Source organism: Pelophylax lessonae (genome assembly GCF_965119305.1).
Source record: "Pelophylax lessonae genome assembly, chromosome: 4".
Taxonomy (NCBI): domain Eukaryota; kingdom Metazoa; phylum Chordata; class Amphibia; order Anura; family Ranidae; genus Pelophylax; species Pelophylax lessonae.
Window position 1 is genome coordinate 361,265,673 of NC_138771.1, and position 18,017 is coordinate 361,283,689.

Consider the following 18,017-nt stretch of genomic DNA (forward strand, 5'->3'; position numbering starts at 1 on the left):
ACTTTTAATCTATTCACATTTCTTTCAAGCCCTGATGAAGGGGGCATTTTTGGACCCCCAAAACGCATTTAGCTTTTGGATTATGCGCCTGCCTTTTTTTTGGAATAAAGTTGTATGAAGATCTCTTCGTAGCGCCTCAATTTCCATTTTTGTTACATAGAAATAAAAAGCTGACTAAGGTTCTAACCTTCCCCTGCTCTACTAAAAACCAAAATTCTATCAGTAACGCTGTTGCAAATTTTCTCTTGCTTCTCGTATGGTGATACTATTGTCAGCATAACCAAAATGGGGGGAAATTCCTCTAATGGAGCGCTGAATAGCAGTAAAAACACACCAGGGGTTTTAATTCTTTCACACTCTATCCAACAAAAAAATACATACGCTTTAACATTAATTTCAAAGCAGCGGTAAATCAAATGCCATGTAGAAGTGTACATATTATGGGTATCAGCCTCAGACCAGTAAAAAGGGAAATGTGAAACCCAGCCCTCCTATAAGTTGATAGTGTCAATAAGTGAAAAGCCTCCACCCAGTTTTATTTTCCTGTTTTCTATTAACTACATTACTTGTGGGTATGCAAAGCACTTTATAATCCGTAGAACACACAAGATTTCCACAATTTATACATACATATAATTTCTTTAAAAAATGCCCAAAAGCATAACAGTAATAACAATATTAAAACTTTAATTCTCACTGTAGAAGAAATATTAATAATACATAGTATTTACAAAGGTAGACATGTGCAGTACATGTGATGAACAGCTAGCCATATACAGAAAGGCAAATGAGAATATTGGATGAAGATAGAACTTGCCCATGTGGTCAGATGACAGCATGAAAAGATACAAGTTTTTAAATTGTGGAGTTGTACATCAATCTATTTTACACAGAAGTATGTCCAGTAACAAGATAACAACTGATAATAAAAAAATATATATCTATACAATATACCAAACACGTTTTTTTTTGCTGAAGACGAGAAGTAGGGTGGCATCCATTACTGAAAAAGCTAACTGTTAAAACTGTTATTACGATGCAATGGCTTCTAAACCCTTTCAGTTTCTGGCACAGAACAACTAGGTAGATCAGACGCTTGCTGGGTTGGAGCTACTGGATCAGAATAGTCAGTCAGACAACTAGCATTTTAGCAATGTCTAGTCAGACAACTAGCATTTTCAAAATTCCCTAAGTTTTTATCTTATGGTTGATTAATATCCACTTGGACATCATATGGGAAAGAAGTAGGTGTACTCATGCACACCTTCCTTCTGTGATTTGGATTGTAATTATCATATCTGGCATACTTCTTGTTTAGGATAACCATTTACGTTGACTTTTGCTATTGTACATTTTGTATTATGTACTACTGTACATTTCCCCCTAGCTGAGCTACAAAGCTCTCTGAAATGGATGTGAAGAATTTCCATATTCCTGCTATTTAATCACACTGTATATTTAGTTACAAAACAGCAGCCTCTCTTTCCTTTTTTTATTTAAATAAACTGGCCACATGAGAGATGACTGTAAACTAAAACCTCCATTAACTTGTAATGCAAGGCAGTTGGATCTCCTACCACTACATTGTCAAAAAGCAGTTACAGTAAAGGTTAGCCCATCCAAGAGTCATATTCAGTTTTAGATGAAGCAACTGGCTCAACGACCCAAAGGTCTTCTATATCTGGGTGCCTACAGCTCTGCCATAGTTTCCATTTTCTATTGAGCTGTATAATTCCTCCAGCAGTAGCGCAAGCAAAGAACAGAGATCTTTCCACGAGTCTCCAAGTAGTATCGGAAAGGAAGTTATTTTAACTAACCAGCATCTACAAAATTATAAAATATAAATTTTGAGTTAACTGGCCCCTAAAAAATTTTTCTAATGTCACACTAAACCAGGCATGCTGTAGTTCTAAACTACTACATTGAAACAAATATGTGCTTACATACATACCTTAAGAAAACTCTAAGGGAATGTTTGCAGTATTTCACAGAGGTTTCACATAGTGGGACTGCATGAGCAAAGTTAATTATGAACATACCAGTAAACTCAAAGCACTATTTGGACACTATGCATAACTGCAGATTAGCTCAAAAACAGCACAATGTGTGTCATATGCCATAAAATACACCATTTGTAGTCATTTCTGAATTGGATATGCCCCTTTCTAAGTGGAATTTAAAATCTACAACTGTTATAAACCTTCATCTCTCTTGGGTTAACATATAGGAGGCTGCATTAGAATACATTCCATTAGGCTAATTTGGTAGAGCATTTGATCGTTTCTTGGATATTTTATAAACAATCTACTAAAAAAAAGTGCAAAGATCTCACCCAAGAAATAACATTATTTGAAAATTCCAAGCAAGAAAAAGTTATTGAAATATAACTAATGCATACCAAAATGGTAAAAAAGTCTAAATACTAAGTTTCAGTTGAATCTAGACATGACAAGGCCAAGCACATGACTGACACATAGAAATCTCCTTGTCCGCCATTATAGCTAACACTGCAGTAACTGGCTCCTGATGCTGTGATAATTAGACAACATACAAACTTCACGTCACAGTTCGAGATACAAGTTCTTATACGAAGACAGACTGCCATTCAAAATGTAGTGATCAATCTTCAGTTAAGTGTTTTCACAACTCCAGGGATCCAAGCTCAGCTGTGTTTCTTGTGCCAAGTATCAGCAAAAGGCAGTGTCCAAACATTGCCTAATCCTTCCTGCTTCCGAGGCATTTCCAGGATCTGAATAACCAGTGCTTACATGCAACCAGCTAAAGACTGGACATTCCTGAGTCTATTACCTATATTTTGTGGTTTGAATTGAACACATCAAAACGACTCAGTCCATCGAAGGTCCACTTTTGACTCATATACAAAAATATAAGGATCACATCATATAAGTTTTTTTAATGGAACCAGGTAAAGTTCATAAACAGGTGATGGCTGTTAATTCTTGCCATGAGAAGTCAAGTGGTTTCATGTCTGTAGTGACACGGACTTGTATCTCTCCTGAAACAATAGCAAGACAAAAATGTTATTGGCTTTTAAAAACTGTTAAGACAATAAAATTCAACTTGACCCAAAACATGTGCAGCCAGATTCATATCCCAAAATAAGGCCAAGCAGAGGAAACCTGGGCCAGTGTTTTTCAACCTTTTTTCAGTCAAGGCACCCTTTAAAATGGCATACAATCTTGGGGCACACCGGTCTGAGGGCTCATTCACAGGAGCTGCATCCGAGCATATATGCTTTTTTGCACGCTCCCGCACGTCACATTTTTCAATGAGCTGCCCTATGCTTGTAAAATGGTATAGATGCTAGATGCGCAGGGGTGTCATTAGGAATTAATGTCACCCACAAGCGTCTGCAAAGGCAGCACATTTTATGCTGTATGAGAAAATGTGTGTTTTAGAATTTGTTAACACTAGCACAAATCTATTCCACCTAGTTCAACTCCTCAACCCCCCTCCCCCAATTCCCCTCCTAGCACAACCTTATCCAAATCCCCCCCAGCACAAACCCCCACCTAGCACAATTTCCGCCAGGCCCCATCCTACCAACCGATGATGTGATCAGTTAAGGACATGTTGGGCGGACAGCACAGCTTTCTGTTTTGCTGGAAATAGTATAGAGAGGCATAGAGAGCTGAGAGGAGGTGCAGGCTGAGCTCTCTGCCTCCGTTCTATACACAGGAGCTAACAAGAGGACCACTAACATTTAGCAGTTGCCGCGGCACTCCTGAGAACTCCTGACGGCACCCCAGGGTGTCCCAGCAACCCGATTGAAAAACACTGGCCTAGACTATATTATTTCATTAGTACATACCATTTATATTTGCTGACTGACTTTTTTTTTTTTTAATCTTAGCATGACTTGGGACTACATAATTATTTTTCTTAGTGGGCAGACTGCTTGATTGCTGAACCAAACAAACTTACTACTTTAAACATTTAACAAGAAAAAAAAAAACATAATTAAATAAATCCTCTAAAATGAATCAATACATAAAATGAATGGAAATAAAAAAGTAAATACCTATATTTAAGTTATCGAACATAGAGCTTGTATTATTTACAAAAGTGCTTCCTGTTCCTGGTTCATTGGTGAAGTATCCTCTGCCACCCTCGTTTACTTGCTGCCAGTCTGTATCCAGAAACTGTAATAAATAATCAAATTAGTTTAATGCACAGAATACATTATAAACGTAAGATTATACAAGAATTACTGGATATGTTATGCTTACTTACGGCTAAAAGCTCCTGGTCAGATAATATGTCTTCATCATCACCTAGAAATAAAAAAATAAAAATAATTACAACCCTACAATATAATTAGATCCCTGTCCACATAAATGTACTTGACTCAAATAATCAGCATGCTAAGTTGGCCTATTAGATTTAAACTTTTGTTCTCCATTATTTCCTAATGCAGCTCTTAAGCTGATTGGTTGCTGTGTGGCAATGTAGGACCTACAATGTACCTACAGCAACCAATCCATATACACTTTAAAAAAGCAAGACCATGGATGTTTTTTTTTGGTTGCCATGGGAAGTAGATTTTCTATTTAAACTATGTTTTGGCAGTGCAATAAATAACTGAAGGACATGCATTATAAAACTACTCAAAAGCAGCCTTTTAATTAATTGTAACTTTACGTATGAGAGCAAAGTATGGGCTGTTAATTTATACAATGTATCAACCATATTAAAATACAGAAAACTGTTCAGGAGACTGAACAATACATACTTGCCATAGGCAGTTTTCTAAAGTGACTATGTTGAACATTTAGTAGAGTTTTTTATCACACCTTTTATTTTGTGGTTTATTAGCAATTTTATTACCAAAAACTATGGTCATTACCTTCTGAGCTTGATGGCATGGGTGACACCTGGAAGTGGTAATTGTCATTTGTGCTGTCAGGTAATTGCATTTCCATTTGATCATCCCATGGAGACATGCTGCTGGTGACTTCAGACTGATTCACACCTGAAACAAACATTTACATTATACATTATGCAGGCACTATTAGGGTTCATGATATTCTTTTTACGTCTGACATCAAGCATCTTCTGATCATTTCAACAATGACCAAGGACAGAGAGGTAATGCTCTAACTAGTTCTTAGTCTATAAAAGTGGAGGTGAAGCCGCAAATAACAAATCATCGTCGCATGGAATCATAAATGATTCCATCACATGGCTCTCACAGGCAGCACCTCTATTTGACTTTCTGTCACGTGAGTTTACCAGGTAGAAAGATAATGACTCAGTTTATTTTATTTTCACATATTAGATTACTCACTAAGTGCCAGGTCACACTTGTGTGATGCGGGAAGGCTGCAAATTCGCAGCCTGTTCCCGCATTGCAAACGCACATCTGGCAGTTCACACTGCCATATGCGATACGCAGGGGGTATCAATGAAATGTTAACGACACCCCCAGTTTGATAGCATATCGCAGTGCGATCTGACAGTTCGCACAGGATCGGATCGCACAAGTGTGAACCACTGTGCAATCCGATTCTGATGCGGCTGGAAAAAAAGGGTCATGTGTGTGTTTTGTGCGGATACAGTGCGAATTCAGCCATACAAAGTGTATGGCTGAATTCGCATCCGCACCTCCGATCGCATGTAATGAAGGAGCAGTGCGCTCCGAATTACATGCGATCGGCGCACTCGCAGAAATGTGAACCAGCCCTAAGACTGATAAACTAACTGACTTATATAGCAATCTGATTTATCAATGGATCCAGCATCACCCTCCCTTCCCTTCTATTTTATATTACATTGACAGCTGGGTATCAGAGCAGCCATGAAAGTGATGGAATTAGACTCACCTATATCTGAACTGCCAGTAGCTTCCTGTATGGAGAAATCTGCCACTGTGTAACCACTGTGATCCTCTGGTAGCTGCTGACAGTGTTTTACTGCTTCTTCTACCTCATCCGCTGATATGCTGTCAACCTACAACAGGAAAGCACAATAGCAGACATGTTAACCACAAAAACACAGATATTGAGCAGGTGCTGAGAGATAGAACACATAACTGTTCTAAGTACTAAGGCTGTACCTTCTTTCGGGGTCTGCTCTTAGAATCTTTCTGGGACTTAGACTTGCGTTCTATAAAAGAAAAGCAAGGCACTGATTATCATTCAGAAATTTTATTACATATCTAGTACGGTAGTTTAAAATTCATTGCTTTTATATGTTTTTGGAATTATTTTTTTTTCTAGATCCTAGATTAAATAAAAAGCATGCATTTATATATACATTTTTCATTAGTGTATTTACTGACATCTGGACAGTATGCCAAAAATAACTAACTGGTATATTGTAAATACATGTACAAACGTCTTCTAATGTGTAGACTTACAAAACGTACACACTACACAGTAAATCTGGTCTATACACTGTGCAAAATTCAGGTTCCTGAAGAACCCGATAAAATTTATTCAGTAGGCGGCGCTGTTGCCACTTTCCCATCTGACATCCTTCGATTTAAAGGATGAGAATACTTCATCCGCTCTGTATAGCATGGATGGAGGAATCTGATTTTTTTTTATTTTTATTTTACCCAAGGTTTGTATGGCCAGCTTGACCCTCAGTAGCCAATCGACAATTATTTATCACTGTTCTGACAATGCTAAAATGTCAAATATTGAAAATGTAGTACCTTTTTTCTCTGCCTTAATTGGAGCTGGCAGCATTTTGTAGACTCGTACAGCACTAGACCCTTTGTAAATGCTTCTGTCCTTCACTTCTTTAATATCAGGAAGAGAATTCATAGCGCAGCGGAAGTTAGCTTTCCAGGTCTTTGGATCAGGTTCCTTCTCACCCTGTTTATACCTTCCTGTATAAATAAAACATAAGCATTAATAACAGCATGAAAGATTTGGGAAAGCAGAATCTGCGACAAGTTGTTCCTACATGGCCAGTCATTTACTATTGATAAAATACTCATTCTAGCACTACCCAAAGGCCACAAGTCATTTACATTTGTTTCAAATGTATTGCATCAGTTGCAAAAACAGCTTACCAGCCAAATGGGATAATAATCGCCCAATCTGCCCCCTTACAGTCAAATCAGTAAACAATCGTACATCCGTAAGTATTCCTGGCGTATTCCTGACTCCTTCAGAACCCGATGTCTGACTCATTTTGAAGTACAAGTCAGCTGGGTTGGATTTTCCTTGCTATTTGCAACTGTTTTCCCCAGAGATATGCCAGAATACTAATTTTGGGTATCCATGTGTGCAATTTTATGGAAAGATCTTTAACAAGAAAGGTCTATAGCTAGTGTCAGGAAAGGCTTGTGCAAATTAAGCTTTTCCGTTTCACAACACGCAAAGATTATGGGCTGAGGGTTATTTATGGTTCCTGTTGCATACTTATGGCTTCTTACATAAGACACCCAATACAGGACATGTAGATAAGGCACTAAAAAGTCTGTTATCACAAACCTAGAGCCAACATCTGCACAGATGACAGCCATACAGGCTCACCAACATGTTATTTAAAGCTGAACTTCAAGCAGATATAAAAACACACAAGTTAATATACATAGGTACATTCAAATCTTAAAATGTATGTATGCAGTTACCATAATGTGTCCTGATATCGGCTTTCTGAAATCCCATGCCCAGCAGTATTTACAATGGAGGATTAAGTGGCAGCACTAACATACAGTATATGTATAGCCAAAATGTTATTGTTCTTATCATGGATCTAGTATATCTGTCAGTTTTTATTTCTGTCTGTGTCCTTGCTGGGTAGATTCACCCTGTTTGCCATGATAACCAATGTGTCACCAGAACCAGAGGTGAGGGGAAATCTTCTACTGAGGACACCCATTCCAGTGAAAACTATTTAAAAGGGAATTTCCATTTACTTTGGAGAGATTTCCTCTCCCTTTCTGTTATATCTATGGGACAAGAAGTAAAAAAAAAAAAAAAATCACCCTAATAGGACAGGACAGCAAAAAGAAAAAAAACTGATGCAGTTTTAACCCTATCCTACCCTATTAAAAAACTAAACAAAAATACTTAAGCTATACAAAGAGGTTAACACAAGTTCTAGGGCTTTGCTTATTGCGGTTAGTAAACTGCTTGAACATGCACACAGGAAAAGAGAGCAAAGTGATAACTTCAGTGTGCTTCTTCTCCTTTACTGTCCAATCACAAGCTACAAACAGCATGCTCAACTGCAGGAAAAATAGAGCAGAGCCATTACCATGGCTATGCTGTTTGACAGATGTGCCTGCATTATTAAATGGATGGAATATAATTAAAATATTTTGTCATGTACAACAGTTTGATATATATTTCAACTATGTATTTAGCTATTTGCCTGAAGTTTAGCCTAAAGTACTAATATACAACTACTTTAGGCTGCATTGTCACCTGTGTGTTTTGGCGTGGGGAAAAAAAAAAAAGGTATGGATGTTTGACATAATCTTCTAGCTAGTAGTTGACAGGGAATATAGGGACTTTTAGTTTTTTACCACTTATGAATCATTGACTAGACTAGACAATCATTCGAAGCATTACCTAATTACTTGTCATTTTTACTCTACCTCTTCTCACCCCAGCCAGAATATGAACTATGGCATCAAAGTAAATATTAGTTCCAAAAACCAAACATGATCTTTGAACCTTACCTGTGTGAATAGCCCAGCTGCGGAAAAGAGAGGCATCTTTGTCCATGTCCCAACCATGCCGTGCAGCATGCTTCCATGGGATCTGAAAGATCATCTCCTCCTGCAGAGATTAGTAGACCACATTTAGTATGCATGTTCACATGGGAGACTTGCAATATACCGTACAATAAAAGATTTAGTACCTTGTTAAGCCATGAAAGACCTGGGATGGTTTTAGATTCAATCTGCTTCTCAAGCCAAGGTCTCATCCTTAAACGTGTGGCAGGCATTCTGCTGTGGAGTATCAACAATATTATTATTAATCAATGACTGTTATGTACTAATCTTACTTTGCAGAGTAACTATTAACGTGCTTAGCAAATGATCTGCAACTACTGTAGATATTTAGAAAAATTTCTGATAACACCATGTACAAGCCGAAAGATTTTAACATAATATAAAAACAATACTTTGGATGCAAATAGATAATGAAAATGTCATCAGAAAACCCTTTATATTATGCTAAGCTGATGAAAGTTGAATTATGATTGCCTCTTGCACAATAGTACTTATTAAGTCCACAGGTGTATCAATGAATGTAGGTCACTAAAAGGGAAGTCCATTTGTATTTCATAAGATCTGTGCTATATATCCTATATATCTCTCTCACACATATATATACATATATATAGTTCCCAACTGTCCCTGATTTCGAGGAACTGTGCCTGATTTGGAAAAATGTCCCTCTTTTGGTCTGATCTAGATAGTTGTATATAAAATGCACTATTTGTCAATCCAAAGGTGATTCCCAGTGCTAAAAAGTGCTAAAAGCTCTAAATTGCTGAATTTGTCAATTTAAAATGCCAGTATAAAGGAAAAGTAGTGGTAAAAAAAAAAAGCACTTTTATATAATTCTACTTTTAAGGGGACATGGCAAGGGTTGTGTTCTATGCCTACATACTTTTGATAATAGGTGTCCCTTGTTCCCATCTCAAAAAGTTGGGAGGTATATATATATATATATATAAAGATATATATATATATATACACACACACATATATATATATATATATATATATATATATATATATATATATATATGTATTTATATATAGGAATATGATATAGTCTCTATACAATTCTCCATCTATAAATTTGCCATCTTGGTTTTGTTAACACTCAGCATGTGCATCCTTCTATTATTAGAACGCCTACTGTATGCAGTAAGATCTCACTTCCTGCTGTGCTAACACTACCCCTATTATTTATTTACTTTACAGAGCAGGCGTGGTCAACGTTTGCCGCCAAAAGCAGAGAACTCGGCGAGCCACCTGTCATTTGCCTGGTCTAATTTATCCCAAGGAAGCAAAATCCAGTAAGTTATCACGTTTATATCTGCAGCACTGCAATTGGTACATATAAACGTGTTTGCCCAAATAAAAAGAAAAAAGCACCTGGGAGTTACATACTGCTGTCTGTACAAATGAGTTACAGGATACGGCTGTATACGCAACACTGAGCGTAAACATGCATATGTGTATGGATATGTGCCCTTAGAAACAGTCTGCATCCAGGAGCCATTGCTCGCACCCATACGCATTGTCATACTCAGAGCTGGGTATTCCTCAGGGGTCCCTGCTCGCACCGATCGGAGCTGTGTATACCTATGTACAGTTGTATCTTGTAATTCATCTCCCCCAGCACCAAAATGCAGACGGATATGGCCCAATTTGCTTTTGTGTATAAGTGTACTAGTCAAACACACTGACATATTTAGGCATCGCAAAACCAGAGACAGCCAGGCAAGTAGCATTTTCAGGATAGGTGCTCAGTGGCAGCCTACATAATCCTTTCAGAACAAATTCCTTTTTAGATTGCTGTAATTAGCTGAATGACATGTGCACAGCCCAGAGCAGTTAGCCCTGTCATCTGTGAAAGTCCCAAAGTAACCCTAAACTGTATTGAGAAGAATGGACATCCTGCCTTGGGTTGTTCCTGTATATGCTGCATGCACCCTTCTGTAACTTTTCTGCAATGGTATTCCAACTAAACACGGCTCACCCTATTTACTAACATATGCTTTGCTAACTGAACAGCCTCTAATCCGATGATTTGCACAATCTACATGTAATGTTTACATTCCTGCCCTTTATTTATAGTCTGGATGTTTTAGGGCCTTTCCCAAATTGTTAAAACATTTCTTTTGTAATCTCTACACAGTTGAGTGAACTTTGCATGACACCAGCGCTTCTATCTGAAGGCAAAACGTCTGCTAGAGCAGCGCCCCCACGTGGACAAGTATTGAAACGAATGTATGATGAGTCTGCTTCAAATAGCCTGCTCCTTACAATAGAACCAGCCCTGCCATACACACACACACACACACAGCACTTTCCACAACAGCAACTGCTGGAGAGCAGCTACATAATTAGAGGTCTCCAGGGAGCCACATGTCATCATCTCTATAGCCAACTAGACTTCATGCCACATACATAAGCCTCTAAGCTGAAACAGCAGTTGTTTGCTGTGTGCACAGACCCCATGGATAAATACATCCGCCTCTCTATAGTCTTCATTATTAGTCCCATCTGCAGACCCCACTAAACAACACACACTTCTCTCTATAGTCCCCATTACTTGTCCTATGTGCAGAGACCCCGCTGTTACACACACTCGCCTCTCTGTAGTCTCACTCTCTACTATTAGTCCTGAAGACTGCACTAAAGACACACCCACTTTTCAGTAGTCCCCATTATTAGTCCCATGTGCATGTGTAGAGACCTCAGGAATAAACACACCCACCTCTCTATAGTCCCCACTATTAGTCCCATGAGCAGAGAGCTATATGTAGAGACCTAAGGAATAAACACACCCACCTCTCTATAGTCCCCACTATTAGTCCCATGTGCAGGGAGGTATATGTAGAGACATCAGTAATAAACACACCCACCTCTCTATAGTCCCCACTATTAGTCCCATGTGCAGGGAGGTATATGTAGAGACATCAGTAATAAACACACCCACCTCTCTATAGTCCCCACTATTAGTCCCATGTGCAGAGAGCTATATGTAGAGACATCAGTAATAAACACACCCACCTCTCTATAGTCCCCACTATTAGTCCCATTTGCATGTGCAGAGACCTTGTTATTAACAAAGCCACCTCTCTGTAGTCCCAATAAAATTTCCAATGCCTGTGCAGTGAGCTATGTGCAGAGCCCCAATTGATAAACACACACCCACATCTCTGTGGTCTAAAAGCATGTGCAGAGACTGCACTTCTAACACACCTACTTCTCTGCAGTCCCCACTATTAGTCCCATGTGCATGAACCTATATGCAGAGACCCCCATTAAAAAACACACCTACCTCTCTATAGTTCCCACTATTAGTCCTATGGGCTATATGCAGAGACCCTATTGATAAACACCCCCCCCCCCCTCCTGTAGTCTCCACCATGCCATAGTCCTATGTGCATGGAGCTATATGAAAAATGCAACTGATAACACACCCACTTCTTTGTAGTCACCACTAACAGTTCAATGTGCAGAGTCCCCACTAACAGCATCACCCTCTATACAGTCCTTGTGCATACAGCTCAAACCCCCCCCCCCCCCTTTCATACAGTCCTTGTGCAGAGAGCTGAGCCCCCACTGACCCCCCCCCCCCCCTACAGTCCTTATATAGAGAGCTGTATACAGAGCCTCCACTGATAGCACCCCCTCTATACAGTCCCATGTGTATGTAGAGATAAAGCCCAGCAGCCTTGAGCCCTGCCTGCCCTCCCTCTACTTGTCTTGTTTTTTCTCTGTGAACTTCCTTGTACGTGCTGGGTGTATAATAACACAGAAAGCAGAATGAGCCAGTCCTGATACTCTGCACCCCAGAGAGCAGAATGAGCCAGTCCTGACACTCTGCACCCCAGACAGCAGAATGAGCCAGTCCTGATACTCTGCACCCCAGACAGCAGAATGAGCCAGTCCTGATACTCTGCACCCCAGACAGCAGAATGAGCCAGTCCTGATACTCTGCACTCCAGACAGCAGAATGAGCCAGTCCTGATACTCTGCACCCCAGACAGCAGAATGAGCCAGTCCTGATACTCTGCACTCCAGACAGCAGAATGAGCCAGTCCTGATACTCTGCACTCCAGACAGCAGAATGAGCCAGTCCTGACACTCTGCACCCCAGACAGCAGAATGAGCCAGTCCTGATACTCTGCACCCCAGAAAGCAGAATGAGCCAGTCCTGATACTCTGCACCCCAGACAGCAGAATGAGCCAGTCCTGATACTCTGCACTCCAGACAGCAGAATGAGCCAGTCCTGACACTCTGCACCCCAGACAGCAGAATGAGCCAGTCCTTATACTGTGCACCCCAGAAAGCAGAATGAGCCAGTCCTGATACTCTGCACCCCAGACAGCAGAATGAGCCAGTCCTTATACTGTGCACCCCAGAAAGCAGAATGAGCCAGTCCTGATACTCTGCACCCCAGAAAGCAGAATGAGCCAGTCCTGATACTCTGCACCCCAGAAAGCAGAATGAGCCAGTCCTTATACTCTGCACCCCAGAAAGCAGAATGAGCCAGTCCTTATACTCTGCACCCCAGAAAGCAGAATGAGCCAGTCCTGATACTCTGCACCCCAGAAAGCAGAATGAGCCAGTCCTGATACTCTGCACCCCAGACAGCAGAATGAGCCAGTCCTGATACTCTGCACCCCAGACAGCAGAATGAGCCAGTCCTTATACTCTGCACCCCAGAAAGCAGAATGAGCCAGCCCTGATACTCTGCACCCCAGAAAGCAGAATGAGCCAGTCCTGATACTCTGCACCCCAGAAAGCAGAATGAGCCAGTCCTTATACTCTGCACCCCAGAAAGCAGAATGAGCCAGTCCTTATACTCTGCACCCCAGACAGCAGAATGAGCCAGTCCTGATACTCTGCACCCCAGGAAGCAGAATGAGCCAGTCCTGATACTCTGCACCCCAGAAAGCAGAATGAGCCAGTCCTGATACTCTGCACCCCAGACAGCAGAATGAGCCAGTCCTGATACTCTGCACCCCAGAAAGCAGAATGAGCCAGTCCTGATACTCTGCACCCCAGAAAGCAGAATGAGCCAGTCCTGATACTCTGCACCCCAGAAAGCAGAATGAGCCAGTCCTGATACTCTGCACCCCAGAAAGCAGAATGAGCCAGTCCTTATACTGTGCACCCCAGAAAGCAGAATGAGCCAGTCCTTATACTCTGCACCCCAGAAAGCAGAATGAGCCAGTCCTGATACTCTGCACCCCCAGAAAGCAGAATGAGCCAGTCCTTATACTCTGCACCCCAGAAAGCAGAATGAGCCAGTCCTGATACTCTGCACCCCAGAAAGCAGAATGAGCCAGTCCTGATACTCTGCACCCCAGACAGCAGAATGAGCCAGTCCTGATACTCTGCACCCCAGAAAGCAGAATGAGCCAGTCCTGATACTCTGCACCCCAGACAGCAGAATGAGCCAGTCCTTATACTGTGCACCCCAGAAAGCAGAATGAGCCAGTCCTGACACTCTGCACCCCAGACAGCAGAATGAGCCAGTCCTTATACTGTGCACCCCAGAAAGCAGAATGAGCCAGTCCTCATACTCTTCACCCCAGAAAGCAGAATGAGCCAGTCCTGATACTCTGCACCCCAGACAGCAGAATGAGCCAGTCCTGACACTCTGCACCCCAGACAGCAGAATGAGCCAGTCCTTATACTGTGCACCCCAGAAAGCAGAATGAGCCAGTCCTCATACTCTGCACCCCAGAAAGCAGAATGAGCCAGTCCTGATACTCTGCACCCCAGAAAGCAGAATGAGCCAGTCCTTATACTCTGCACCCCAGAAAGCAGAATGAGCCAGTCCTTATACTCTGCACCCCAGAAAGCAGAATGAGCCAGTCCTGATACTCTGCACCCCAGAAAGCAGAATGAGCCAGTCCTGATACTCTGCACCCCAGACAGCAGAATGAGCCAGTCCTGATACTCTGCACCCCAGACAGCAGAATGAGCCAGTCCTTATACTCTGCACCCCAGAAAGCAGAATGAGCCAGCCCTGATACTCTGCACCCCAGAAAGCAGAATGAGCCAGTCCTGATACTCTGCACCCCAGAAAGCAGAATGAGCCAGTCCTTATACTCTGCACCCCAGAAAGCAGAATGAGCCAGTCCTTATACTCTGCACCCCAGACAGCAGAATGAGCCAGTCCTGATACTCTGCACCCCAGGAAGCAGAATGAGCCAGTCCTGATACTCTGCACCCCAGAAAGCAGAATGAGCCAGTCCTGATACTCTGCACCCCAGACAGCAGAATGAGCCAGTCCTGATACTCTGCACCCCAGAAAGCAGAATGAGCCAGTCCTGATACTCTGCACCCCAGAAAGCAGAATGAGCCAGTCCTGATACTCTGCACCCCAGAAAGCAGAATGAGCCAGTCCTGATACTCTGCACCCCAGAAAGCAGAATGAGCCAGTCCTTATACTGTGCACCCCAGAAAGCAGAATTAGCCAGTCCTTATACTCTGCACCCCAGAAAGCAGAATGAGCCAGTCCTGATACTCTGCACCCCCAGAAAGCAGAATGAGCCAGTCCTTATACTCTGCACCCCAGAAAGCAGAATGAGCCAGTCCTGATACTCTGCACCCCAGAAAGCAGAATGAGCCAGTCCTGATACTCTGCACCCCAGACAGCAGAATGAGCCAGTCCTGATACTCTGCACCCCAGACAGCAGAATGAGCCAGTCCTTATACTCTGCACCCCAGAAAGCAGAATGAGCCAGTCCTGATACTCTGCACCCCAGAAAGCAGAATGAGCCAGTCCTGATACTCTGCACCCCCAGAAAGCAGAATGAGCCAGTCCTGATACTCTGCACCCCCAGAAAGCAGAATGAGCCAGTCCTGATACTCTGCACCCCAGACAGCAGAATGAGCCAGTCCTGACACTCTGCACCCCAGACAGCAGAATGAGCCAGTCCTGATACTCTGCACCCCAGACAGCAGAATGAGCCAGTCCTGATACTCTGCACCCCAGACAGCAGAATGAGCCAGTCCTGATACTCTGCACCCCAGACAGCAGAATGAGCCAGTCCTGATACTCTGCACCCCAGACAGCAGAATGAGCCAGTCCTGATACTCTGCACCCCAGAAAGCAGAATGAGCCAGTCCTGATACTCTGCACCCCCAGAAAGCAGAATGAGCCAGTCCTGATACTCTGCACCCCCAGAAAGCAGAATGAGCCAGTCCTGATACTCTGCACCCCAGACAGCAGAATGAGCCAGTCCTTATACTCTGCACCCCAGAAAGCAGAATGAGCCAGCCCTGATACTCTGCACCCCAGAAAGCAGAATGAGCCAGTCCTGATACTCTGCACCCCAGAAAGCAGAATGAGCCAGTCCTTATACTCTGCACCCCAGAAAGCAGAATGAGCCAGTCCTTATACTCTGCACCCCAGACAGCAGAATGAGCCAGTCCTGATACTCTGCACCCCAGGAAGCAGAATGAGCCAGTCCTGATACTCTGCACCCCAGAAAGCAGAATGAGCCAGTCCTGATACTCTGCACCCCAGACAGCAGAATGAGCCAGTCCTGATACTCTGCACCCCAGAAAGCAGAATGAGCCAGTCCTGATACTCTGCACCCCAGAAAGCAGAATGAGCCAGTCCTGATACTCTGCACCCCAGAAAGCAGAATGAGCCAGTCCTGATACTCTGCACCCCAGAAAGCAGAATGAGCCAGTCCTTATACTGTGCACCCCAGAAAGCAGAATTAGCCAGTCCTTATACTCTGCACCCCAGAAAGCAGAATGAGCCAGTCCTGATACTCTGCACCCCCAGAAAGCAGAATGAGCCAGTCCTTATACTCTGCACCCCAGAAAGCAGAATGAGCCAGTCCTGATACTCTGCACCCCAGAAAGCAGAATGAGCCAGTCCTGATACTCTGCACCCCAGACAGCAGAATGAGCCAGTCCTGATACTCTGCACCCCAGACAGCAGAATGAGCCAGTCCTTATACTCTGCACCCCAGAAAGCAGAATGAGCCAGTCCTGATACTCTGCACCCCAGAAAGCAGAATGAGCCAGTCCTGATACTCTGCACCCCCAGAAAGCAGAATGAGCCAGTCCTGATACTCTGCACCCCCAGAAAGCAGAATGAGCCAGTCCTGATACTCTGCACCCCAGACAGCAGAATGAGCCAGTCCTGACACTCTGCACCCCAGACAGCAGAATGAGCCAGTCCTGATACTCTGCACCCCAGACAGCAGAATGAGCCAGTCCTGATACTCTGCACCCCAGACAGCAGAATGAGCCAGTCCTGATACTCTGCACCCCAGACAGCAGAATGAGCCAGTCCTGATACTCTGCACCCCAGACAGCAGAATGAGCCAGTCCTGATACTCTGCACCCCAGAAAGCAGAATGAGCCAGTCCTGATACTCTGCACCCCCAGAAAGCAGAATGAGCCAGTCCTGATACTCTGCACCCCCAGAAAGCAGAATGAGCCAGTCCTGATACTCTGCACCCCAGACAGCAGAATGAGCCAGTCCTGATACTCTGCACCCCAGAGAGCAGAATGAGCCAGTCCTGATACTCTGCACCCCCCAGTATCACACAGACCCCACTTGTAGAGCACAGCTCTGTAGTGTAGACAGTCCCTCATAATGCACAGTCCTGCTCATCCTATGTCCAATGTCTCCAGCCTAGAACACAGTACAAGTAAACTTTGTCAGGTGCTCTCCGTACCTGCTGCTGCTGCTGGTGAGCGCCGTTGCAGAGCTGATGACTGAAAGTGGTGTTGAATTGGAGAGCTGAGTGCAGTGTTTAGTCCCTGAAGGGAGAAGAGTTGTGAGAGGTGTCACAGAACGGGAATGTTTGAGTCTTGTAAGGGGCTCTCCATGTATAAAAAGGACGGAGCCCGCCCTGCACCGTGCACAGCGCCCCTATTGGTCGGCTGGGTATGTCAGAGCGTAGCATCATTTCTGGGAAATCAGGCTGTTGTATAGTAGCGAGGATCTGGGGGAAGTCCCTTCACTCACAGCCCTCCCTCCCTTTCTAATGACAGAGCACAGGATACATCGGGCGGCCAATGACTGCTCTACAGCATTGGATAGGGTGCTGCTATGTAGGATAAACACGTGCTTTTCACTAACAGCTCCTCTGTTGTCACCGTTTGCTGCAAGTCATGTGACTTATCTCTGTGCACTGCCTTCTGTGCACTGCTCTATTCTTTCCAAGGGTTGTCACTGTTCTATGTAACAATCCTTATTTACTTTAGGAAATCACTGACCTTTATTTCGTTTTATTTGGATGCTTCTAGTTGGCAATCTTAAGAACTCATTTACACCGCGATCCCTGTGTTCAGTGTGCA

At 43.0% G+C, this 18,017-nt stretch overlaps 1 protein-coding gene across 3 annotated transcripts; it reads right to left on the minus strand.

The window, feature by feature from the left end:
* Positions 1-1,199: 1,199 nt before the first annotated feature.
* Positions 1,200-17,519, minus strand: IRF1 (interferon regulatory factor 1). 3 transcript variants are annotated; one of them, XM_082256620.1, is made up of 10 exons: positions 17,396-17,519; positions 8,845-8,932; positions 8,663-8,762; positions 6,680-6,856; positions 6,077-6,126; positions 5,844-5,970; positions 4,868-4,993; positions 4,255-4,295; positions 4,043-4,163; positions 1,200-3,016 (listed from the first exon to the last, which is right to left on the minus strand). In XM_082256620.1, the coding sequence occupies exons 2-10, from the start codon at positions 8,929-8,931 to the stop codon at positions 2,934-2,936; spliced, it is 912 nt and encodes a 303-aa protein (XP_082112746.1). In that variant the 5' UTR covers position 8,932; positions 17,396-17,519; the 3' UTR covers positions 1,200-2,933. The 3 variants fall into 3 exon arrangements, with proteins under 3 accessions (XP_082112746.1, XP_082112747.1, XP_082112748.1); XM_082256621.1 differs by having other exon boundaries at positions 17,393-17,519; XM_082256622.1 differs by having other exon boundaries at positions 17,399-17,488.
* Positions 17,520-18,017: the final 498 nt, after the last annotated feature.

Coding starts and splice junctions, on each gene's coding strand:
- IRF1 (XM_082256620.1), bottom strand. CDS start 8,931: ATGCCTGCCACACGTTTAAGGATGAGACCTTGGCTTGAGAAGCAGATT. Junction 4,994..5,843: donor TACTGGCAGTTCAGATATAG/GTGAGTCTAATT, acceptor TGTTTGTTTCAG/GTGTGAATCAGTCTGAAGTC. Junction 4,296..4,867: donor CATGCCATCAAGCTCAGAAG/GTAATGACCATA, acceptor TTTTATTTCTAG/GTGATGATGAAGACATATTA.